The sequence below is a fragment of the Furipterus horrens genome, unplaced genomic scaffold (assembly GCF_987537825.1).
Source record: "Furipterus horrens unplaced genomic scaffold, mFurHor1.1.pri manual_scaffold_1, whole genome shotgun sequence".
Taxonomy (NCBI): domain Eukaryota; kingdom Metazoa; phylum Chordata; class Mammalia; order Chiroptera; family Furipteridae; genus Furipterus; species Furipterus horrens.
The window spans coordinates 131132909-131158769 of record NW_028327171.1 but is presented as its reverse complement, the minus strand read 5'-3'; the positions used below and the strand labels follow the sequence as shown (position 1 = coordinate 131158769).

Below are 25861 nucleotides of genomic sequence, written 5' to 3'. Positions count from 1 at the left end.
ACTTGCTTTCGCACTCACTCAGATTGGCTCTAGAATTCTTCCCTGTGCGAAGCCAAGAACCTGCAGGTCACGAAATGATGCTAGGGGCCTCATTTCAGGTCCAACTCCAATGACAGAGTGACAGGAAGCTACGTAACAGTGAGGGAGAGAGCTAATGGCCTCAGACCAGACGCAGGCAACTTTGTTCAGCGAACCTCCATGAAACACTCATGTCCCACATTTTGGGCTTAAAGGTTTTTTCATCATCAATTCAAAACTTTACAAATGAAGCAGACATTTAAAAAAATTAAAGAACAGTACAAAACAGATGTCCAAACAAGAATGCACAGGTCACTCAGAGGAGAAACATAATTAACTCTGTGGGGAGAGGAAGGGTGATAATGGTAGCTATCACAGAAAGCTTCCAGAAAATAGGGACTTCCAGACTGGGTTTTGTAGGCTGAATAGGAGTTAGTGGCTTATCACTAATGGTGCTTTGCAGATAATTGGTGCTCAGTAAAGAGCTGTCCAACCGTATTGAATGGTTTGGCATCCTGGAGCTCTGATAGTAGAAGTAGAAAAAGAACAATATACTAACCGAGAGAGGCTTTATACAGACAGAATGAGGCATAAATAGTAATTTCCTATCTGGTTAACAAGCCCACTCAGAACACAGAACATCTGCATTGCTCTCTAACAAATATTTCAACCAGTCACCAAATTTCCCTAAATTTGCTTACTATTCTGAAAATTTCCTGCAGCAATTATGAGAAAGGTTTATTAATCAACACAAATTTATAGAAAAAGCAATGTTCTGAACAAATGAACACAAGAAGTAAGGGTGCTGCCTTTGTAACAAGGGCCAAGTGAGAAAATGTTACTCATAAAAATACCAAAAGGGCTAGAGAAGATGGGGGTTGGGCTGCTCCCCATAAGAGAAGCCCCTGGTGGAGGGCTGGCTGGTTGTAGGGGATGGGGTTTTTTCCACCAAGGCTTCACCCCCACCCAATCCAGGCCAAGCCTTTAACAGAGTTACTACATCCATGACATAATCAGGTGCGAGCAGATTTCTGTGCAAACTCACACTGTCCAGAACAAAAAAGACAGGTTCAGACACCAGCCTGGAGGCAGGATCTACAGTAAGTAAGGTCAGAAATTTGTAAAAAATAGAATACAAAAAAGCGTGTGTGTGTGTGTGTGTGTGTGTGTGTGTGTGTGTGTGGCAGGGGGGATATGGGTAGTTCTAGGTCATGAAATTGGGGTTTGAGCCAAGTTCAGTTATTTGAGGGATAAGGAATAAGGGATAATACTGTTATTTATATTGTAGCTGGGAAATCCAGGGCCTGGTACAGAAAAAATTGTTCAACAAATATTGACTGACTCAACAGATCAAACATATTTCAGTTGCCTGTCGGTGCCCACCATACTCAGCCCGGTCTGTCCTCAAAAGGAGTGAACTCTGACCACAGTGGACCCTGGGGCTGATTCCCAGTGATGGGAGTGAATCTGTGTTTCCACCAGGGCGGTGGGGAAACTGAACTGTGGTGACTAATCTCCATGAATGCGCTCTACACATGCAAATCAATGTGCCCACAAGTTCATCCTGGGAAAAGTTAAGAGAGACACCTTTCACATTCTGTCTCCTTTCACTGCTAGGAATCAGCCCAGGAGAAAGGAAACATACGTCTATATGCATGTGAATGTTCACAGCAGCACTCTTCACAATATTGAAAGGTGGAAACAGCCCAAATGTCCACCGACTGGTGTACGGATAAACAAATTGTGGTGTATCCGTGGAATAGTAGTCAGTAATAGAACTAGTGAAGCACTACGCATACTACAATGTGCATGGACCTCACCAATGTTATGCTGAGGAAAAGATGCCAGAAATCTCCAGCAAAGGCAAATCTACAGAGACGCAACACGTATTTCTTTGGGCTTGGGTCAGGAGACAAGGACTGACTGCAAATAGGCACAAACAGGCTTTTTGGGGTGATGAAATCATTATCAGACTACATTGTTGTAATTGCACAACTATCAGTTTGCTGAATAAGTCACTGAATTGTATCCTTACATGGAGTGAATTTATGGTTTGTAAACTACACCTCAATGAAGCTGTTTAAAAACACACTTTGGTTGGTTTCTGGGTCCCTGCAGTGGCAAGTAGCTAAGGCTTTCAGAGCTCCTATTCTGTGCCAGGCACTGTCTTAGCCCTAAATGTGTATTAATCTACTGATTCCTCCACCAGCCCTATGGTGTAGGTAGTAGTATCCCCACGAACAGACAGAAACAGCAGTGAGTTTAGAAAACCTGACCAGGTCACAAAGAGAGTGGGGACAGAGCCTGCTGCTTAATCATTGCCCACCCAGTTTTGTTAGGCAAACAGCAGCACTGATTTTTCAAAGGAGCAAACGTTCCCAAAGCTAGTGATAATGAGGATGGGATAGTAAGAAGCTGGGAGAATTCCTTGGCAAGTGGAATAGAGCAACTGAGACAGATAGCTGAACACAATGGCTGAGAAATTTACAGCCAGATACAGAAGGTCGCCTCCCCAGAGGTAACATCTAAGCCTCAGCTGTTTTTCAGCTCCAGGCCCTGAAAAGCAGCAAAACCAGGTGGGTAACGCCAGGACCAGCTGCAATGACTAAAGACCTCCTGCCCTGGTGCTGACCAATCAGTAGAGACCAGAACCCTGGAAAACTGATGAATATTCTGTTGTAACCCTCCCCTGAGACCTCCCTAAGATTTCCACCTGCAAGAGAGAGAGATAACAACCTCAAGACAAAGGACCCAGTGAGTGCTTTCTCCCTCTAGGGAGCAGCCCGAGCCATTTCCTTTCCTCTCCTCTTTCCCCACTTCTTTCCTGACAGGCACACATCTCCTAAACTCAAGAAACCCTGAGACTTGCAACCAGGGGAACAGCTCATCTGGGCTGATCTCCTGAAACCTGTCTGCAAAGCCCCTTTTCTTTGACTTCCCAGTGAGCGAAGGAAGCCCAGCCTAGGCTCCCCTGATTCTTCTGTGCTAAGCCCTTCCTTGTTTCACTGTCCCCAGCTTTAACAAATGTATCCTCATAGTCACCTGGACTCGTGATGTGAAATCTTTCCTACAAGAAGTCAAGAACCCACATGGTACCGGCTGGCCCTGGGCAGACCCGCTCAGGGCCAGGCCCCAGTCCCGTAACAATAAGCTTCCCTTCCTCAATTCCTTCTCTTCTTGCCCTGCAACCTGTAATCTCCACCATTCTCCCCACCTGGACTGTCCAGATTTCCTACCAGGCTTGTTGTTACTCCCCAAGGAGTTCAAGATGAGCTGATTTTCCTGGAACTAAGGCTGATTCCACAGTGGCTCCTCGAATTAACTCGTTTTTCCCTCATCTCCAGAATGCTTTTCATGTGAATTAACAGCTCTTTGTCAAACAGTATGAGCACAATCACCCTCCATATTTATAAGGTCTATATCAGAAGTAGAAAATAGGGTTGAAGAACATAGGTATGGTTTTCAGAAATCAATCTGAGCATTCCCAATTGCCATTCCTTTAAAAGAACCTGCTATATACTCTCTGGCCTGAGGCCAATACCCAAGTCTTTTCCAAGAAATGCAGAAGGAGAAACTCAGCAGGCCTGGGCCCACTCAGGCTAGGGAAGAATGGTACTCCTGATCCTAGACCACAGGGGAGTTGTGCCTTGCCCCAACCCCTCCTGCTGGAGAGAGGACCTCATTTAGAGAGAGGATTTAAAGGAGCCTGCAACCCAAATCAGTATTTTTTAGTACAGGAAAAGGGAGGCAAGGACCTTAAAGGAACAACGCAAGTGGTTTTCCTGAAGCCCAGACTCTGGTTGGGTGCTCCCGCTGGGCTGGCGGGGTAGGAGGCAGGCTTCCTGCCGTCAACCACTCAGCTGCACATTGAAGCCTGGGGCTTTCGCAATTGCTGCCAATTGGCCTCCTCTGGCTCCCGCTGCCTTGGTGAGCTGAGTGTGATGGACGCCACTGAAAGGGTTCTGGCATGAAAGCTTCCTTGTTCCTCTTGTAGATCACAGGGAGGACTTGAAGGCAGAGATCAGCCTAATTAGAGCCGCTGCTGCTGCGGGAAGCTTGAGGTGTTACCACCTCTTCAGAGCTTGAGGCTTTCCTGTTCAAACCAGAAACACCCCTCTCTCCAGTCTCACTGCTCTTTGAAGATATCCCTCTGGCTGCAAAAATATCGAACACCCAAAGCTCCAAACCACTGTGGCCTGGAGGCACTGTTAGAGGTAGAAGCCCCATCTGCCAGCCACAGAGTTCTGGCTTCCTGTCTTCCTCACGGAGTTGGGGAAACATTATGGCATCAATGAAAAACCTCCACAGAGGCCTCGGATAAACTCAAAATGGGTCCCTTTATTGTTCTTTTTGCAGCACTGGGAGAATGTTTAGTAAGAAATACCTAGAAGATTCCTAGAATAATTTTTCTAAAACACCACTCAGACAGCATCACTGCCCTCACCCTGCCTGAAACCTTTCTTTCTTTAGCTTCCTGCTGTCCCACAACCAAAGCTGAATTCTCCCCCTGAGCATCAGCATCACTTTATGATCAGTCTCCTCTTCTGGCCTCATCCCCTCACATTGTCTCTCTCTTCAGTCATAGCTAAACTTCCAATAGTTCACCATGCTCCCAGTGTGCCTTCAAGACTCATCTCCTGTAAATGCTTCAGGACAGACCCCCCTTCCCTCCCCTACTCCACCCTGCAGGCCCAGCTATGAGATCCAAAGCACCCTGGTCACATCCCTATTACAGGTTGTAACCTACACCAGTGGCTTTGCCTGTGGACTTGACTGGCTTCTCTGTGACACTTGAAGCTACCTAAGGACAAGGGCAAGTCCTTTTCTTTCCCAGCTCCCAGCACAGTCCATAGCACACAGCTGATACATAGTTACTGAGCAGATGAATGCATGAACAGCAAGCAGGAAAGGGAGGTCCGCAGAGAAGTCTACAATGAGGAGGTGGTGGGAAAGGGAAGTCTCATTAGCATGCTTTCATTAGAATGTTTTAGTGATGTTTTCCAATCATAAGGTCCAAGATGAGCTTCCTGGTACACACACACACAAAACCAAAACACATGTGCTCACTCACCCTCTCACCCACTTCTTCATTCCTTCAACTGGTAGTTACTGTGCATCTACTATGTGCCAGGCAGTGGGCTAGGCACATGGTATTTAGAGGTGAACAAGATGGGCATGGCCCCTGCATTATGTAGCATTTAGCAAGGTCTGTTTGGGGTGCACAACCTTCCTGTCTGAAAGGAAGTTAAGTAATAGATTTACAGAGAATGGGCCACATAAGAACTTTTAAGGATTGGCTGGGATCCAAGAGTCCCAGGAAAGAAAGAAATAAAAGCTTTCAAATAAACTTGATAAAGGGTCTTTTTACTCGTGGTGGTGGGTAACCCTTTTCCCTGAGAGGAAGTGGAGACAGGAAAGGAGGAGGTGGGTTTTGGCAGCAGCGGCAAGGATCCTAGTAAAACCGCAAACGGCCTCCCGTGATGGTCATCAGGGCTGTGTCTTAACACTCACTGCCAGAGGTCACAGCAGCCTGCACGTTCAGGAAGGACCAGCAGCTCCTTGAGGTAAAAGAAGATGAGAAGCATAGCTCTGGGCCCCCTGCCGCGGCCTAGCCCAGCAATGCCCTTGGAGCAGGCCTGGGCTCAGACCAGCCAGCATCAAACCACAATTCCAGGGCTTGTGAGTCCTGTGACTGTGAGCCTGAGTTCTACCATCCAGAGAATGGGGTTATTACTGCCACCTCCCAGGATTACCTGAGAATTAGATGATGCGCTGTGATGAGCCCAATACACATTGGAATGAAGTCTGTAGGTGAATTGGCTGCTAGAGTGAGAATGATGCCACTGTCATTCTTAATTTAGGTGTCATACAAAAACTGAATGATAATAATTCAAATGCTTAGCTTTCATGGTAAAGTCTGATGAGTAGTACTGTATAATATATAATAATAAAATATGCTTATGTAAGAATATAATACAATATTATACATTAGGTAATCAACATAAACCCTGGCTGGTTTGGCTCAGTGGATTGAGCGTCGGCCTGCGAGCTAAGTGTCGCTGGTTCGATCTTCCAGTCAGGGCACATCAGAGAAGGAAAACTCTGACTCCAAAAAAACCTCCGCTGCCTTGCGGCATACCTCTTCAGGGGAAAGGCTAAGGGAGTAAACCCCGACAGAAAATCTGGAGCCGGAGTCCCTAAGGCGGTTTGACGTTGTAGTCAACACCGGCAACTCCTGCGGCACACCTGAAGCCAAGCTGTATTGACTCCGTCTTTCCCTTGGACTCTTCAGCTGCGAAGAGAGGGGGGGTCTGCTGCATGGGCAACAGCAGACCCTCCATATCACCCTGCCCAGGCTCTGTAGCTTCAGCTCCACTGGAGAGGACACTCCAGCGTCATCGCAAGATGTCGATTCAACACGGGAGGAGACAGATACCGTGTCACTCCCGAATCGGACTGCACAGCCATTCTCGGCGGTGCAGATAGACTCTTAAGAAGCTACACCATTGTCTCTCGAGACGGACGGCTGCCGACGAATCAACATACTAGTTTGCATTTATTAAGCATTACATGCCCGCCCTGTTATAAGCACGTCATCCAACCCTCACACCAGCCCTCTGTGGTTCTAGTATTAACCTTATTTCATTGGAATGGAAACTAAGGCACAGAGAGGCTCAGTGACACACCCAAGTCATACAACCAGAAAGTCATGATGGTGGGACTGGAACCCAGGTGGCTGGCTGCTGAATGTGCCATCCTGTGGCCGAAAAAATCAGAGTATGAGACCGTCACCCTGAAGCCTCCGCCCCACGGCTCCCCCTCGCTCTCCAACAGCAGCGCCCGGGGCTGTCCACTGCTCGCCCGTCTGTCAACTCAAATCTTTCCTTTGAAACCTATATTGGCCTATGATCTATGTCTACTTATATTTTCAACATTCCATTTCTATTTTAGTCTGCACATTCCTCATCCCTTATTGTGTAACAATTTCTTGATCACCCCAAGACGCTCTGCTTTACCCTTTAAGGGAGCCCCTTATTTCTGGAATCTGGTCAAAGCGTTCATACTCCCCTACCCACAGGGGTTCTCAGCCTGGCTATTTCCAGCTGTGTTGCTTTTGAAGCCTAAGGAATTAAAGTGTTATAAATGGTGGCAATGACACTCTTGGCTTTTATTTCCATGAGCACGAGCCAGGGTATCCACACTCTGATGGGGTCATGGGACTTACAGAACCCTCCCCTGCTTTGGAAATCAAATTCTGCTTTTATCTGTTTTATATACTTAGGTTTCATGTAAAGTTTCACTTGAAAAGGGGTCCTATTTTAAAAGATGTTTGAAAAGTCCTGACATATTTGGAATTAGAGAACATATATGAAAGACATGCTTAGGAAGCACAGGGCTCAGTGCCGCCTTTCTTAGGGTGAGGGAAGAGTATCAGGTAGGACCAAAGAGCCATCTCGCTGTCCCATCCCCCAAGTCTTTCTGATGCCTTTCAGAACCCAGTGAAGGCAGGTTTTCATCTTGACCATCCAGTTTCTCCCATAAGTTTCTATTTGGCCTGCCGCAGTCATAAAGAACATTCTTCCCCCAAGGACAGACTGACTCCCCTGAGGGACCATGACAGGGCACGCTTTAGAATTCCATCAAGTCATAATTCAACTTCTGGAGTCTTTCAAATCAGGAAAATAACCATAAAAGCCTGGTGAGCTCTTAACTATTCATGAGCGTCCTCTTGGGTAACAGAGAGCAGCAGGATGTAGCCAAGACAGATGGACTCTGAAGAACCTTACCTGGTTTTCAATGAAAGCGTTGATTCTCTGCAGCATCCCCTCACATGTGAATTCATATGGCATGTATGGCTCAATCTGAGGAAACAGAATATGGTTTCACAAGAAGACAAGGCATATGTGACACTTACCCGGTCCTCCACTGACTCATTCACACTCAGATGCCAATACCTGTAGTCAGCCTTGTGCGGGGCTACAACTATGAACCTGGAAGTCAAGACACCTGGGTGCACAACCTCACTGCCCCTTACTAACTGTGGGATCGTGAGCCAATTACCTACCATCTCTGAGCCTCAGATTTTCATGTGGAAAATGGTGATCTGAGAAACTTACCTCTTTGAAGTTGTGAAGATTACATGGGGGGGGGGATAAATAAAGTGTTTTAGTTCAGTGTCTAGCACAGAGTAGGCATTCAGCAAAAGGTGGGGAGAATCACTTTTAGAAGGTAAGCCCCCTGGGACGGCGTCCACGGCTCTTTGCCTGTCAGTGCTGAGCAGTGTGGCACATGTAAGAACACAGCAATTACCCAAGCATCTGTTGAATGAATGCGTGCTCACTGCTCTGAGAAAGGCACATGATGAGTGGTTTAAGGACCCATGACGATGACAAAAGCCTTGTTCTATTTTTGTAAGTGAGACTGAAATGTACTGAAAGCTATAATATGTGATGAGAAAACAGAGTGATAAAGCACCACAAAGAGTTCAGGCAGAGGACCCTGGGAGGCTGGGAGGTCAAAGCAGACTTATATTCATGCTGTTGACTGTTAAGGTCAGCTGTGATCCCAGCAAGCCAGGATGCGGAAGGTATTCCATGTAGAGTGTGCAATGTGAAATTAGACACCAAAGAAGACTGCAGGACGGTAGAGCTCAGAATCACGGAGGCTGAGAGACAAGGCTGGGAGGAGGTTCACTGGATTTCCACAAAGCCTTGACATCTCTACTCTAAGGAGCCTAGACTACCTTTCAGGGTAGCCAGAGACTGAGAGGGGGCTTTGTTGGGGTGGGGAGGCAATATGAATAATACCGTGACACATGGAGGAAGGGGAAGAAATGTGAGTTTGATCTCTGCTGCACAGGGCTCGCGCCAGCATAATGAAGCCCGTGTTTCTGGGGCAGCCAGCTAGCATTACCAACATGAAATGGAAATTTCACTTGGCAGAAAACCATCGGCAAACCAGCATGTTATGGCGTCCAAGAGCCTGACAGCACTGTCAGCGATAGGAGAGAGGGGCACCTTCACCCTCTCCCTCTGATGTTTATATTTGGCTATCTTGAGACTACAGGGTAGAGAACCGGACAAAACATCTATGAGCTGAAAATTGGACAACTGATAGAGAAGACATTCTTCTGCGGGCACATAAGCAGTTAGCCTCAAGGCATCCTCTACTTTTTTTGTGTGTGTTGATTTACACACTACATTTTAAACCCTAAACCATGATTGCTAATTTCATAACATATCTTCGAACATATGACTAGATGGTACATCACACAAGCTGTATCTTGCTTTCTCTGCCACATCCATCCACACAGAGCTAAAAGAGGGTGAGTGTTAAGTATTATCATATCAGGGCATGATTATTCTGCAAGAACAGAGGTCATTCTGTTCCTAGATGATCATTCACTCCTGAAGAATTCAAAATAGTACTTTGAAAAAACTGACTTCCCTGTTCTGAACTTGTGCTTTTGCACTTACTGTGTCCTCTCTAACCCAGACACAGCCCTTCATACCAAATGTAAATCTTTTCTTTTCTTTGGAAGGTCATTTATACATTCAGTCAGTGGATGATGATTACAGAAGCTTTCTATAACCAGCCTAGAGATATGTCTTTTTTCAAAGGTTCACAGAAGAAACAAACAAACAAACAACAACAAAAAAACTATCTATAACAGAGGACTTGGCATATTGGGCTCATTTACAGGGAGACAAGTAGAATTTCTACAGTGACATAAACAAATATCAGTGGTCATCTGTCATGAGACAGCAGATCCAGTCATGCGGTGGTAAGCAGGCAGAATACTCGTGGGCCATTCCTGCCACATATTCCAAAGGGTATCCATTAGCAATGGAAGTGAATTAGTTCAAAGGGCTCAATGTAATACGGAAAAATGGTTCTTCCTGTGTCGTCCTAGCAACCAAACTCAGTTTAACCAAAGGAGGGCTGACTCATTTATTGCTCTGTGGCCCAGTCCACTGTTTTAAAAGATACAAAGCCAAACAATTTTCCCATAAAGGGAAAGCAAAAAAATGAAATTGTATTCTTAAGCTACCTCTGCCACTGAGTTGCATGAGCTGTCCTGCTGTGGACAGGAGCAAGAGCCATACCCAGCTTCGGGGAGGTGGAAGCTGTTGTGCAGTTCGGAGGCATGTGTGTGTGTGTGTGTGTGAGAGAGAGAGAGAGAAAGAGAGAGAGAGAGAGAGAGAGAGAGAGAGAGAGAGAGAGAGAGAGAGAAAGAGAGAGAGAGAGAGAGAGAGAGAGAGAGAGAGAGAGAGTTTTCTGCATGACAGTTCTTTAGGAACAAGTCTGGTTTTATTCATGGTTTCCTCTCTTAATGATAGGTCATATTTTCTTGCTTTTTTTTATTGTTGTGTAATTTAAATCTTGTAAATTAAAGCTTGACACCAGATTTCTGACTCATTTCTTACAAGTGTAAGGATTTTAATGACAATAGTTTTTGTATTAATCTCATTCCTTACTTCTTCATCTCTTTCTTCTTCTTATTTTTCCCTTTACTTCATTTCATATTTGTTTTTTTCCTTTCATCTTTTGTATTATCTTAACAAACTAATAAAAAAGATCTAGGTATCAATCCAGGTTTTACTATTTATGAATTACATGATCTTGAGGAAATTAATTAATTTCCTTAAATCTTAATCTTTTCAACTGAAGGGTAAAAAGGGATAAGGCTCATAAGGGTATATAGAAAAATTCTAGATGTTTAGAAAGAGGTTCTACCTATCAGCTACCATTTTACAGTAATGACTTTTTAAATAAGTTTTATAGCTTTTTAAATAAGTTTATAAGTTTTATAGTTTTTGGAATAAGGTGAAAAAAAGCTGATGAGTGTGGAGCACTAAAGTTTCCATGGAATGGACAGAGCCTGCATCCTGTAGGAGTGATCAGGTAGAACACAGTGCCCCATTCTTAGTGCTTATGTATCAGGCATTCCCATTTGACTTTTGTTTGACCAAAGGGATCTATTACTGAAAAAGTTTTTGGACTCCATGATCCAAGGTTTTCTACCTTTATATTAGCTTTTACATTTCTCCTCTTAAAGGGGATATACACTTAACTAAGTAGGTTCTTAAAGGGGATATACACCTAACTAAGTAGGTGGGTTGTATGGAGTCCCCTAAAAAGATATGATAAAGTCCTAACTTCCGGTACCTGTGAACGTGATCTTATTTGGAAATAGGGTCTTTGTAGATGTAATCAAATTAAGATGAGGTCATAGTGGATTTGAATGGGTCTTAGTCCAATATGACTGATGTTTTTATAAGAAGTGAAGACAGACAGACAGACACACACACATATAGGGAGACTGCCATGTGAGATGAAGATAGAGGTTAAAGTGTTGCAGCTGAAAGTCAAGAGCACCTGAGCCACCAGAAGGTGGAAGACACAAAGAAGGGACCATGGTCCAGCTGACGTCTTCATTTCAGACTTCTAGCCTCTAAAATTGTGAGAGAATAAACTTCTGTTGTTTAAGCCACCAAGTTTATGGTTCTTTGTTATGGCAGTCCCAAGAAACTAATACACTAAGGAACTAGAAGCCTCAAGAAAGAAGAAAGGCCTTCAATCTCCACAGGAATGACTTCCCGGTGGGGAAGCTTTAGATGTGTGGGGGATACTTTGATGGAGTGGTACACACTCCACTTGGCACTCTCCTGGCTTGGCCACCAGAGGTCTGGGGAACTTCTGCCCTAAACTGTTAAGATCGGGATTGACATTGTCTGTCATTAATGGGAAGCTCTGGGAAGTTACACCAAAAATCAACAACCAGACCCTCTTCAAAGGAGGCAGAACATGGTGACACGTAGCTGTGCCCTGTTCCCCGGCAGGTGTTTTGAGTGAGTTGGAACTGGCATTTCAGTGGGCCACACCACACACGTTTCATTTCTCAAAGGGGAAAGGTGGCCTTTTACATGTGTCAGTGGCTAGTCCTCCCAGGATTCATGCTTTTCCCTGTACTCACACTGGGCCTGGAACCCATGCCCTCCTGGGCTCCTTCTCAGTTTACCTTTGCAAATTCCTACTCATCCTATAAAAGTTAATTCAATGCTGCAATTTCCAGAAAGTCTATCCCAACTAACACTCCTCAATCTTTTGCATGTTGTTACTGGCACTGAACATTCTGCAAACTCTTCCTCTCTCTCTCCATCCATTAGGGAAATCACTATGCTGGGTTTTGAGAATACAAAAAGTTACATAGATATATTCACTGCCCTTGTTCTTAGAGTCTAGTGGAAATCCAGACTATCAATGACAAAAATAAGAATAGTATATTCTTATATACGTAATACTATTATTGGCTAGAGAAGGAAAACTCTGACTCCAAAAAACCTCCGCTGCCTTGCGGCATACCTCTTCAGGGGAAAGGCTAAGGGAGTAAACCCCGACAGAAAATCCGGAGCCGGAGTCCCTAAGGCGGTTTGACGTTGTAGTCATCACCGGCAACTCCTGCGGCGCACCTGAAGCCAAGCTGTATTGACTCTGTCTTTCCCCTTGGACCCTTCAGCTGCGAAGAGAGGGGGGGTCTGCTGCATGGGCAACAGCAGACCCTCCATATCACCCTGCCCAGGCTCTGTAGCTTCAGCTTCACTGGAGAGGACACTCCAGCGGCATCGCAAGATGTCGATTCAACACGGGAGGAGACAGATACCGTGTCACTCCCAAGTCGGACTGCACAGCCATTCTCGGCGGTGCAGATAGACTCTTAAGAAGCTACACCATTGTCTCTCGAGACGGACGGCTGCTGACGACGACTATTATTGGCTTAATAGTATTAACTAACCATATACCACATAGTAGATAGTACATGTAAGCTCTTTGTGGTCATTATCTCATTAAATCCTCACAACTGCCCTCAAAAGTACATAATATTAGCCTACATTAGAAATGAGGAAACTGAGACTCAAAGGTTAGGTGGCTGCCTGAGGGGATGATGCTAGTAGAGCTGGAACCCAAACCCAAACTGTCAGATACTGGTCTGCCTTCACAACCACGCCTCCACTGTTTCTCTTAACGACTTACAACGGGATGTAAAAAGTGCGCTGGTAGGATGAGTGGAGGGGAAAGGTACACCCAACAGAGTCCAAGACAGTCCTGGGGTTGGGAGAGAGAGGATAACTTAACCCACTTCTACTTGGTGGTAAGCTTCCTACAGGCACGGAGCCAGCCTCAACCAGGTTTATGGAAGTCAGTTTGCCCTAGAGTGGCTCAGAGGGTGCTCGGTGTGCAGCTGGTGCTTAATAAATGTCTGCTGAATTGGTCCAGAGAGTCTAGAGAGGTTGGTTACTTGTACAAAATTGTAGAAAATGTTTAGGTAGAAAAGCCAAATAAAAGGATGCAATATAAAAGCACATCCCAGTATTCCCTTAAATATTCCTTATCCTCACTTTCTTTTTTTTTAGAAGATCACGTCTATCTTTTTGGGTTTTTGTGGGGGCTACATAATTAGGTCCCTGAAGTGAGTAATATAATTCAAGCTCCTACTACTATGTCTGGGGTCTGGGAGTCAGGTTAAAGGGTTTACAGAACTATGCACACATCTGGAAACCAGCTCTGTTCCCATTTCACAGAACACCCACAAAATCCCCAGGTCAAGTCCCATGGCTTGGCTATTTTCTGATACCAGAGTTAAGCTGACATGGAAATGTTTTAATCACTCAAACAAAGGGCCTGTGATACACCCACACTTTTCAGTTCACATTATAAATCGGGGAAAATGAAATAAAAGAAAGAACCTTCTGATTTAGAATTGCTTTCACTGCAGCCTCAACTTCGTCCTGATTGCCGAGGTCAACAGTCCAGACGTGTGGCTGGCCGATGAAAACTTCAGCATAAGGATGCTGAGATGTCAGCTAAAAAAAGAAAAGGCAAAACACCTCAATTCCACACACACTTAAAAAACAAAACAAAACAAAAAAAAAACTCTTCTGTGCTGGATGAAGTGTTAAGCTTTTTATGGTACCAAGTTGTCCTTACATAAGTAAAAAGATACATTTTTTGTCCTTCCTTGACTATCAAAACCTCCTAAGCAAACTATTAGCAGATAACAAGAAAATAGTGATACCTCCACATTTTTTTTTTGACCCAGTGGGACATTTCTTGGGCCCACCCAGAACCATCTGTATGCACAGGCATGGCATGAACAGGTATGGATAAGAAAACTGAGGCAGCGCCTGCCTGGATGCCCAACAAGTTCATGTGGGATGGTTTAAAAGACAGATGCCCGGGGCTATCCTGGCCTCTTTGAGATGGGACCTCAGGACTTTGGAGGGGCCCCTGGAGGTCCCAGGATGGGTGGCATGTGGGCCATGGCCTTGCCTGAGGCTGTAAGACAGACCTATTTAGAAAGAAGAGGAGTTAGAATGTCATAACCAGGACATGTGCAGGATATCACACCAAGAAATAATGAAGATTTACTACCCTCCATCATATCCCAGCTCTGAAATCACCCAGATCAAACTTGTATATGTTAAAAGTCAGGATAGGCAGGTAAGCATAGGAAAATTACAATAAAGGCTTTAAAGTCATAGTAGGATGAGTAATGGCACATAGAAAAGGTGACAGAAAGAGAAATAATGCTACCAGAAAACCGGGAAATTTTGGAATGGTTTCCTGAACAATCATTAGCATAACAATGAAGCCGTAATATTTATGAAGACAATCTAGATTCAGAAAAGCAAGGAAAGTCAGTGTTTGATCTAAAGATAGTTTTACTTTAAGAAGAAACGGAGGTCAAAGAAACCCAGTATGAACACTGGTAAGTCTCAGTTCTTGAAGAGCCCTTTCTTTTAGACAGCTAACTTTACCCCTCAAATGTGTTTCTATCCCATGAAGGCTATGATGTGAAGGGAGCATTCTGGGCATTGGTGAGAGCATTTTCAGTTCTCACGAACACTAGGGGTGCTACCCTTCATGGGTGGGGTGAGACTAAGGATGTCAACACCAGTCCTGCACAGCACAGCACTGCATGCTTCCCATGCAGCCTCTGCACACCCTGCTGTGCTTTTCTGGGGGAGTACAGGCTCTAACACTTTGGTACAGTTTTAATATGCACTGAATTTGCTAGCAACATAATTGCCACATAAATCAAGGGATGTCTGTACTATGTTTTATTTGGAATGTCACCAATAAGCTGTTACCATTTCAGAAAAATGGCAGCAAAGTCAACGCCACTCAGATTATTCGCTCTCCAGTGCAACATACCCAAATGGGTCTATATTTGTAGCTACCCCATTAATGTGACTGCATATATACTCACATGTGTGTATATAGAGGCATTTTTTAATTAGCTCCTCTTTCATGTCAATTATAAGCAAAAAAGACCTGATCAGATTCAACTGCATGTTTTATTCCTTTTAAATACAAACTTATTCATTGGAAAGAGGAAAAAGACATTATGACGTCTTCCAGCATAGTTCTTTGGTGCAGATTAGTATTTCTTCACTTACATATATACTGAAATATGCATTACCTTATTGTAAATCATTTTGCTTTTATTTCTCTCATATTACAGTTAGAGAATCATTCTTTATTGAAATGACATATGTAGGCAGGGTATATTATTTACAAATTTCATTTCAGGAGAGAAAACTAGGTGTTATATTATTCCTGTAATAAAAGGAGGCATTGGGTCTGGTAGGGTTGACGCCCTTGCTTTAGAGGCCAAGATGGCTCTTGCTTTAGTTCAGACCCCAATATACACAGAGGACTGGATGATTGAACTGGCACCTCTCCATCTTGCTCATGTCACTGTTCTCTGTATCCTACCACACAGATGGTGTGTATGCACTACTCAGGGCATGTAAGTTACTAAGTCTTAGCTCTAAGCCTTCACTGGCACCCTATTGGGAAAACCACGTGATTCTGAGGTGCAGGTACCCTGGACTTTCCTCCTTCCTGCCTTTTCTGCCAGTCACGGCCCTTGCTAGCCTGTTCGGTTCTCCTTCCTTCTGACAGGCAACTAACCTCCTCTTCTGCTCAAACTCCTGGCTAGTAATAGAACCTATAGAATGCCCAGAGGCTCACGGAGGTATGGAAACATCACTTGTTTCCCTCAGCACACATTTTAGGTTCAACACGTATCAGTGAAGTCCCTAGCCAGGCCAGGTACTGTGCTAATCACCTGCAGATGCATTATTTGTCAGGTTTCCTGGGTATCAATGAGGATTCTGAAGTTTAGAGAGGGTTACAATTCCCCAAGATCACACAACTAAAAAGTAGCTCAGCAAATTCAGATCTAGATCCTTCAACAACGTGCTAGCTTTAGACAGAAAGGAAGATGACAACCGTTAAGGGATGTTAGTGGGTTCTTCCGGCAAGAACAAACAAAGTTCAATGTAAATAAACAGCAGCCTTTTAATCACTCTCTTAAAACTTGCCAATGTAAAAAAACCCCATGCTGAATTTATGCCTGTTATTAGACCTTTTCTAAAGATAAGCAAATGTCACATCATGTTAATTTTGTGGCCTGGAGAACAAACTACATAATTAATTCTTACAATGGAATCAGGGCAAAAGTTGACATGAATGTCACTATTTAGCCACTTACACACCAGCAGGCTCTCTCCCCTACCCTTTATGAGGTCCACACTTATTTATAAGGTTGTTTTTAAATTCTTGGAAAATAAAAAATGCTGATCCATTACATTTTATTCATTTACATTTACTGAGGTTACTTAATTTTATGAGTAAGGCATTTTGTGATTCATTATTCCCCCCTCCACCCTGAATGTTATGTTCCATCTTGTTAATTTATTGAGAACTGTCTGATCTGAGCTACGTCCTTATCTATCAATCAGTAAACTTACTGGAGTATAGTTTGTAAAAGTAATGAAAATCTTATTAAATATGAGACATTACTTCAGAGCAGCTATTAAATCTCCAAGGAGGACATAAATTCTCTTTATGGGGGAAAAATAAAACAACAGCAACAATTTCAAAGCCAGAGAATTCTAATGGTTTCTAAGATGTCATGATAATGATCAAGAACCTACTAATATGTTTTCCCAATATAAAGATAAAAATCCAATTTATACTACATTTAAAGTATAACTTGAACCAACCACATTACTTATGGCATTACAGAATTTGTTCCCCTCAGTGTACACTGTGGTTTTAAAAATTGTTTCAATGTAAAAAATAAAGACAAAATGTTTTTGTTTTCTAAAAACAAAGAGAAATCTAGTCATTTTCTTCTCTTCAAATGAAGGCAAAGAAGAGACATATATGCAATTTATATGGATCAACTGTTACTTAACTTGAAAGACTAGCATGAGCACAAAAAGATAGCTATTAATTATATACACTTCAGTTAAAATTCTTCTATTTGCTGAGGAAAAAAAGGATACTTTCTAGGGACTTTTGACCCTTATAAATCTGTAGAACAGTTGCTACCTATTTCCCAATTAAAAGCATATTTGGTTAGGGACATTTTTGGCTTTGAAAACTAAAAGAGAAGAGTCGGGTGGCCCACCTGGCCATGAAGTCAAGTTCACTGGCTCCTTTCAAAACTATGTGATGTGACTTCCGGCCAAGATGGAGGCCTCGAGAGACTTGCTGGGTCTCCCTCCACAATTAAGAAGGAATACAACTACCTCAAAACTAGAGACAACCAGAAATTCCAGAAAATCAAGCTGCATGGAAGCCCAACAAACAAAGAAATAAAGAAGAAATACTCATTCAGACAGGTAGGAGGGGCGGAGCTGGGGTGGAGAGGATGTGGTGTGGTGGTGGCGGTGGCAGAAGCAGTGGCAGCAGCGGCAGCAGCAGCAGCAATGGCAGACCAACAGAAAGGACGGTCTCACATTTTAAAAACTAGGGAGGGACACCCAGGGAGCCCTCCCAGCACCAGAATTGACCACACAGCTCATGGTCCTAGCGCTGGGGAAAATAAAGCCTCATCACTTCTGACTGTATAAACCAGTGGGGGTTGGGGCGGAGGCAGAAACTGCTGGTCTCTCAGTAGAGTCAGCTTGTTTAAAGGGCCCACAGGGTCCTAGAACATCCGCAGACCCAGGTAGTCTGGGAACTATGGTCAGGCAACAGCTAGAGAGGCTCCAGTCCCAAACGGAAGTGGGAGAAATGCCTGGAAAAGGAGTGGGTGCTGGGCAAGAGGCATTGTTCCCTCTCAGACCTGTCTCTCACATATAGGGTCACAACGTGGTGAAACAGATCGCCCTGTACTGACAAATACCTAAGGCTCCGCCCCTTACAACATAACAGGTGTGAAAGCTCTACCTAAGACACAGAAGAAAACAAACACAGGAGCCTGTCAAAATGAGGAGACAGAGAAGTATGGCCCAAAAGGGGAAACGGATGAAGGCTCCAGTGGGAGAACTAAGTGAGGAGGCGATAGCCAACCTAACAGATGCTGAGTTCAAAACACTGGTGATAAAGATGCTCACAGGCTTGAGAGATATGCTTAAGTATGGCAAATACATAAGGGAAGAAGTAAAAACTATGCTAAATGAAACAAAGGAAAATCCACACAAAACTGATGGTGAAGGGAAGGAAACTGGGGTTCAAATCAATGTTTTGGAACATAATGAAGAAAAAAACAGTCAACCAGTACAGAATGAGGAAACAAGAATTGAAAAAAATGAGGAGAGGCTTAGGAACCTCTGAGACAGCTTTAAACATGCCAACATCCAAATCATAGGGGCGCCAGAAGGAGAAGAGCAAGAAATTCAAAGCTTATGTTAAACAATAAGGAAGAAAAACTTCCCAAATTTGGCAAAGGAAATAGACATACAAGTAAGTCCAGGAAGCACAGAGAGTCCCAAACAAGCTAGACCCAAGGAGGACCACACCAAGGCACATCATAATTAAAATGCCAAAGGTGAATGATAAAGAGAGAAGCTTAACAGCTGCAAGAGAAAAGCAGTGTTACCTACAAAGGGGTGACTATAAGATTCAGCTGATTTCTCAAAAGAAACTTTGCAGGCAAGAAGGGACTGGTAAAAAGTATTCAATGTGATAAAAAGCAAGGACCCACAACCAAGATTACTCTATCCAGCAAAGCTATAATTTAGAATGGAAGGGCAGACAGTGCTTCCCAGACAAGGTAAAGCTAAAAGACTTCATCATCACCAAGCCACTATTATATGAAATGTTAAGGGGACTTATTTAAGAAGAAAATCAAAAGTATGAACACTAAAATGGTAACAAACACAACTATCAACAACTAAATCTAAAAAATAAGAACAAAATCCAACTAAGCAAACCAGAATAGGAACAGAATCATAGGTACGGGGATCATTCAGAGGGTTATCAGCTGGGAGGGAGGAGGGGGAGAAATGGGGAAATGGTGCAGGGATTAAGAAGCATAATTGGTTGGTACAAAATAGACAGGGGGAAGTTGAGAATAATATAGTAAAAGGTGAAGCCAAAGAACTTATATGCACGACCCATGGACATGAACTAAGCGGGGCGGGATTGCTGGAGAGAAGGGCAGTACTGGGCAGAGAGGAGCAAAGGGAAAAATATTTGGACTACTGTAACAACATAATCAATAAAATATACTTAAAAAAAAAGTCACAAAGGTAGAAAGTAAGCTAGCTGGGCTGTGTGGGCTCAGGAAACAAGTTACAAAGACAAAAGAAGGGCCCTCAGAGCTTAGGAGAGACAGAGAGCAAAGGTAAGCACCTTGACAGAAGAAGAGGGAGAAAGGTGTGGTGTGCTCCAGAGAGAGAGAACATGCACATGCGTGCACATGAAATAAACTAAAAAATTCTCTACAACAAACAAACAAACAACAACAACAACAAAAAAAAAACAAGTGATGTTGCTGGCTCCCAGTCCGCTCTCTGGATTGTCTCCAGCAGAGGAGGAGATTAACATCAGATAGAACCTGCCCTTCTGCATAAAGTGATGTGATCTTGGGGTTTCCTTCCAACTTATCAACATTCATGCTCCTGAAGCTTAAAACCCCACTTTCCTTCTATTCCTTAAAGGCACAGTTCCTCCACCATCCCTTCTCAGTTAACTCAGCACATTCTCCACCTGGCACAATTCCAAGTTAACTTCCCTCCTTAATCTACTTAATTTCTTTATGCCTTACCACTCTTCCATATCAAATTCTGAGCTCCTAGAAAATAGGAGATGTGTCTTAACAAGTTCCCCGAAATGTGGCAACTAGTACCATGGACCCTGTAGGGCACACTGTACATCTGTTAACTGACCTTCTGCATCCTGGCCCTGCCATGGGAACCCAGGACCCAGGGAGTCATCTGTGTGAGGTCACTTGCTGAGCAGTGGTTGAAAGGACCCCACAGTACCCTTTTAACTAGTCTCAATCATATGAAGGAACAGGAGGAACCAAATGCCTAGGGGACAGCTCCAATTCCTATCCTCTTTCTAAGTCAGGAAGAATGAAAACCCTCCATGATCTCAACAAAAAGTACATTAGTAATGGTAACAACTAATAGAAAACAATAATCATACTTTTCTCAGTAACTTCATACTGGCTGATTTGGCCTATGTAATATTATGCAATTCACTGGGAAATAGATTGTGTTTAATTGTCCTACTTTGTTTTTTTTCCAGAAAAAGTATTCACTTATAACAAAGTGTCATCAAAATTTTAGAATTATCACTAACAAAAAGTGCCAGTTGCCTACATAGTCTATGATACTTTTGATTAATCATTCCTCAAAGGCTGTTAAATAGAAACTACAGTAAGAAAAGAGATGGATTATTTGCTTTTAGGCATTTAAATAAAGTCATGATATCTGACATGATGGAGGAGTAAGTGGAAGCTGCACTAACCTCCTCCCAGGGCCAATCTGGAACTACAACTAAATTGTAGAGAAATCATCCTGAATAACCAACTGAACACTAGCTGGAGAGAAGCCTATAACCACGGACAGACAGAAGAAACTACTTCACCACAATGAGACCGGTAGGAAGTGCCGAGGAGGCAAGAGAGGGCTGGCTGGGCTCCCATGGGCAGCAGCTGAGGTTACGGAGGGATATTTCAGTGGTTGTCGGGTTCTCCCTGAGAAGTGTGTGATCTAAACCATGAGCTGGGATCCCCAGCTTACAGCACCACAGCCAGAAAGGAACCCAGATAACATCCAGCTGTGAAAAGCAGCAGAGTTTTTGTCTTCCAGGGAGAGATGGCTGGAGAAGCAGCAAGTTTCTTAAAGGGCCAATGAACAAAATTCTGTCTGCAGCCACTGACCTTGGCATCCAGCAAAGGGAGGGGCAAAGTGGACTAGAGACACTTGAGGAGTCTGGGGTTGGTGAGAACTGAGGGAACAGTCACCAGGATCCCTGTACTGAGTCATTCCCCATATGGCAGAGGCCATCCTTCTCAGGCAGAGTACTCCCCTCCAAGAGGCATCAGCATGAGAGGAAGCAAGAGCCGAGTCTCAGGAATTATTTACTCTGCCCCACCCTCTGGAGTTTAAGCTGAGCTCCTGATTATAGCTGGATTAGTTTAACAACTGATTAATTCAACAAAGAAGCAGACAAAATGGGAAGACAAAGAAACAGATGCCAAATGAAAGCACAAGGGAATTCTCCAGATGAAGAACTAGATAAAATGGAGGCAAGCAATTTATCAGATAGAGAGTTTAGACTAATGGTTATAAGGATACCCCACAGCATGAAAAATACATAGAAACCATAAGAAAAAAAAAAAAGAGTCAGAAATAAAGAATGCAATATCTGAAATAAATAATACACTGGAAGGAACAAACAGTAGGTTAGATGAAGCAGAGGGTCGAATCAGTTATTTGGAAAACAAAGTCGAGAAGAACACCCAGGCAGAGCAGCAAAAAGAAAAAAGAACAAAAAAAGGAAAAAAAAAGAAGAGACCTTAAGAAACATTTTGGACAATACAAAGCGTAACAACATTTGCATCATGGGAATCCCAGAAAGAGAAGAGTGAGCAAGTGATCAAGAACCTATTTGAAGAAATAATGACTGAGAACTTCCCTAATTTGGTGAAGGAAAAAGACATACAAGTCCAGGAAGCTCAGAGAGTCCCAAACAAGTTGGATACAATGAGGCCTACCCTGAGACACATAATAATTAAAATGACAAGGCTTAAAGACAAGGAGAGAATCCTAAAAACTGCCAGAGAAAAGCCAGTAGTTACTTACAAGGAAGCACCAATTAGACTAGCATCTGATTACTCAACAGAAGTATTTCAGGCTAGAAGGGAGTGGCATGAAATATTCAAGGTGATGAAAAGCAAGGGCCTACAACCAAGGCTACTTCACCCAGCAAGGCTATCATTTAAAATGGGAAGGAGAAATAAGGAGCTTCCAAGACAAGAAAAAGCTAAAGGAGTTAACACCAAACCAGTACTGCAACAAATGATAAAGGGCTTGCTTTAAGAAGAAGAAAAAAAGAAAGGGGGGGGGGGGAGGAAAACAGTCTAACAATAAAATGGTACTACATATATATCTAACAATAATCACCTTAAATGTAAATGTAAATGGCTTAAATGTCCCAACCAAAAGACATAGGGTAGCTGAATGGATAAGAAAACAAGATTCATATATATGCTGCTTCCAAGAGACCTGTCTCAGACTGAAAGATACGCACAGACTAAAAGTAAAGGGCTGGAAAGATATTTCATGCAAATGGAAAAGAAAAAAAGAATTGCCATAGCAGTACTTATGTCCAACAAATTAAACTTTAAAACCAAGACAAAGAGGGATACTACCTAAGGATAAAGGGAACAATCCAACAAGAGGTTATAATCCTAGTAAACATTTATGCACCCAACAAAGGAGCACCTAAATGAGTAAAGCAAATCTTGATGACATAAAGGGAGAGAGCAACAGAAATACAATCGTAGTCACAGATTTTAACACCTCATTGACTTCAATGGATAGATCTTCCAGGCAGAAAATGAACAAGGAGACAGCAGCCTTAAATGACACACTAGATCAAATGGATTTGACTGGTATCTTCAGAGCACTTCACCTCCAAGCAGCAGAATATACATATTTTTCAAGTGCACATGGAATGCTTTTTAGGCTAGACCACGTTAGGACACAAAACAAGTCTCAATAAATTTAAGAAGACTGAAATCATATTAAGCATATTCTCTGACCACAATGCTATGAAACTAGAAATCAATCACAAGAAGAACATTGAAAAACATGCAAAGACATGCTAAATAACATGTTATTAAATAATGAATGGGTCAACAGTGAGATCAAGGAAGAAATCAAAAGATACCTTGAAACAAATGAAAATGAGGAAACAACAATCCAAACATCCGTGGGACACTGGGAAAGCACTCCCAAGAGGGAAATTCGTGGCATTACAGGCCTATCTCAAAAAAATAAGAAAAAATATCAAACATTCCAACTTTACACTTAAAGGAACTTGAAGAAAAAATAAAAAAGAAGCCCTAAGTGGGTAGAAGGAAAGAAATAATAAAGATCAGAGCAGAAATAAAATATGGTCTAAAAAATGACACAAAAGATCAATGATTCAAAGAGCTGGTTCTTTAAAGATATAAACAAGATTGACAAACTTTAACCAGCCTCATCAAGAAAAAGAGGACCCAAATAAAACAAAAATCAGAAATGGAAGAGGAGAAATAACAAGTGACACCAAAGAAATACAAAGGATTGTAAGAAAATATTATGAACAACTATATGCCAACAAACTGGACAACCTGGATGAAATGGATAAATTCCTAGAAACATATAATTCTCCAAAATTAAATAAGGAAGAATCAGAGAATCTGAATAAACAGATTACACCTAGTGAAGCTGAAGCAGTAATCAGAAAACTCCCAACAAACAAAAGCCCTGGACCAGATGTCTTCACAGATGAATTTTACCAAATATTCCAATAAGTAACACCTCTCCTTCTCAAAGTTATTTCAAAGAATTAAAGAGGAGGGAAGACTCCCAAGCTCATTTTATGATGCCAGCATTATCCTAATTCCAAAACCAGATAAGGACACTCTAAAGAAAGAAAATGATAGGCTAACATTCCTGATGAACAGATACTAAAATCCTCAATAGAAGTATTAGCAAACCAAATACAGCAATGCTACAAAAAGATCATATACCATGATCAAGTGGGATTTATTCTGGGAATGCAATTTTGGTATAATATTTTCAAATCAATAAATGTGATTCACCACATAAACAAAATGAAGGATAAAAATCACATGATCATATCAATAGATGCAGAAAAAGCATTTGATAAAATCCAGCACCCATTTATGATAAAAATTCTCAACAAAGTGGGTATAGGGAACATAGCTAAACATAACAAAGATCATATATGACAACCCCATTGCCAGCATCATACTCAACGTGCAAAAACTACAAGTACTCCCCTTAAGATCAGAATAAAACAGGGATTTCCGCTTTCACCTTTCTTATTCAACACAGTACTAGAAGTCCTAGCCACAGCAATCAGACAAAAAGAAATAAAAATTGGAAAGGAAGAAGTAAAACTGTCTTTACTTGCAGATGACATGATACTTGTACATTGAGAACCCCAAAGATTCTACCAAGAAACTACTAGAACTGATAAATGAATTCAGCAAAGTAGCAGGATACAAAATTAATATCCAGAAAGCAGTTGCATTTTTATATGCCAATAACGACCTAACAGAAAGGGAAATTAGGAAAATAATCCCATTCACAATTGCTTCGAAAAGAATGAAATACCTAGGAATAAACCTAACCAAGGATGTTAAAGAACCTGTACACAAAAAAATTATAAGACACTGAAAAAAGAAACTGAAGAAAATACAAATAAGTGGAAGCATGTATCATATTCACAGATAGGAAGAATTAACATCATTAAAATGTCCATACTACCCAAAGCAATGTATAGGTTCAATGTTAATTCCTATCAAGATCCCAATGACTTATTTCACAGAACTAGAACAAATATTTCAAAAATTTATATGGAATCACAAAGGCTCTGCATAGCAATAGCAATCCTGAGAAAGAAGAACAAAGTTGGAGGAGTCATGCTACCAAATATCAAATTTTACTACAGGGACATAGTAATCAAAACAGCCTGGTACTGGCACAAAAACAGACACATAGATCAATGGAACAGAATAGAGAGCCCATAAGTAAACCAACACTTTACAGTCAATTAATATCTGGCAGAGGAAGTAAGCACATACAATGCGCTAAAAAGTTTATTCAATAAATTGTGTTGGGAAAATTGGACAGATATATGCAGAAAAATAAAACTAGACCACCTTCTTGCACCACACACAAGAAAGCATTCAAAATGGACAAAGACTTAAATGTTAGACCCAAAACCATAAAAATGCTAGAAGAAAACATACGCAGCAAAATCTTGAACATTGCTCATAGCAATAAGCTCTTCAGTGCCAAACTGCACACGGGCACTGGGTGCTGCTGAGGAATGATCTCCCCAAAACAAACAACTTCCGAAATGAAGAATTCAAATTTCTTACATTATCAGAAGAAAAAGCAACCAATTAAACACATACAGTGAACCCTTGTCCAAGGTTATCTGGGCCACAAGTTCAGCTTTTTGAGGATAATCTGTGGATCTCGCTGCTCTTCCTCCATCTCCTTTGGCCATTTCAGCAATGATTGGGAGGGTCAAGTAAAAGAATTCTCAAAATGAACAACTCTATAAATTGGTAAGATAGCTAATCTAATCAAGAAAGAATAATACGGACAATGAATTTTATGTAGTTGGGAGAGAGGTCAGGAGAATTGACCCAAAAGTGTTTAGAAGTAGCAGAATCGAAGAATGTATGCTTTAACAGCGCTGCTATAGGCTGCTTGTCATGGGAGGGCTGCCCAGCAGTGTAACACCCAGGAGAAGGCGCGAAGGACAAGGGCACAATGATGAT

At 42.4% G+C, this 25861-nt stretch overlaps 1 protein-coding gene across 1 annotated transcript in view; it reads right to left on the bottom strand.

The window, feature by feature from the left end:
• MGAT5 (alpha-1,6-mannosylglycoprotein 6-beta-N-acetylglucosaminyltransferase) overlaps nt 1-25861 on the bottom strand; it is a 343102-nt gene that overhangs the window by 9451 nt on the left and 307790 nt on the right. The window contains exons 15-16 of the mRNA XM_090279425.1: nt 13767-13883; nt 7806-7880 (exon numbers count right to left, since the gene is read on the bottom strand). Coding sequence (XP_090135551.1) covers nt 7806-7880; nt 13767-13883 — 192 coding nt within the window. The remainder of the gene's footprint in view (nt 1-7805; nt 7881-13766; nt 13884-25861) is intronic.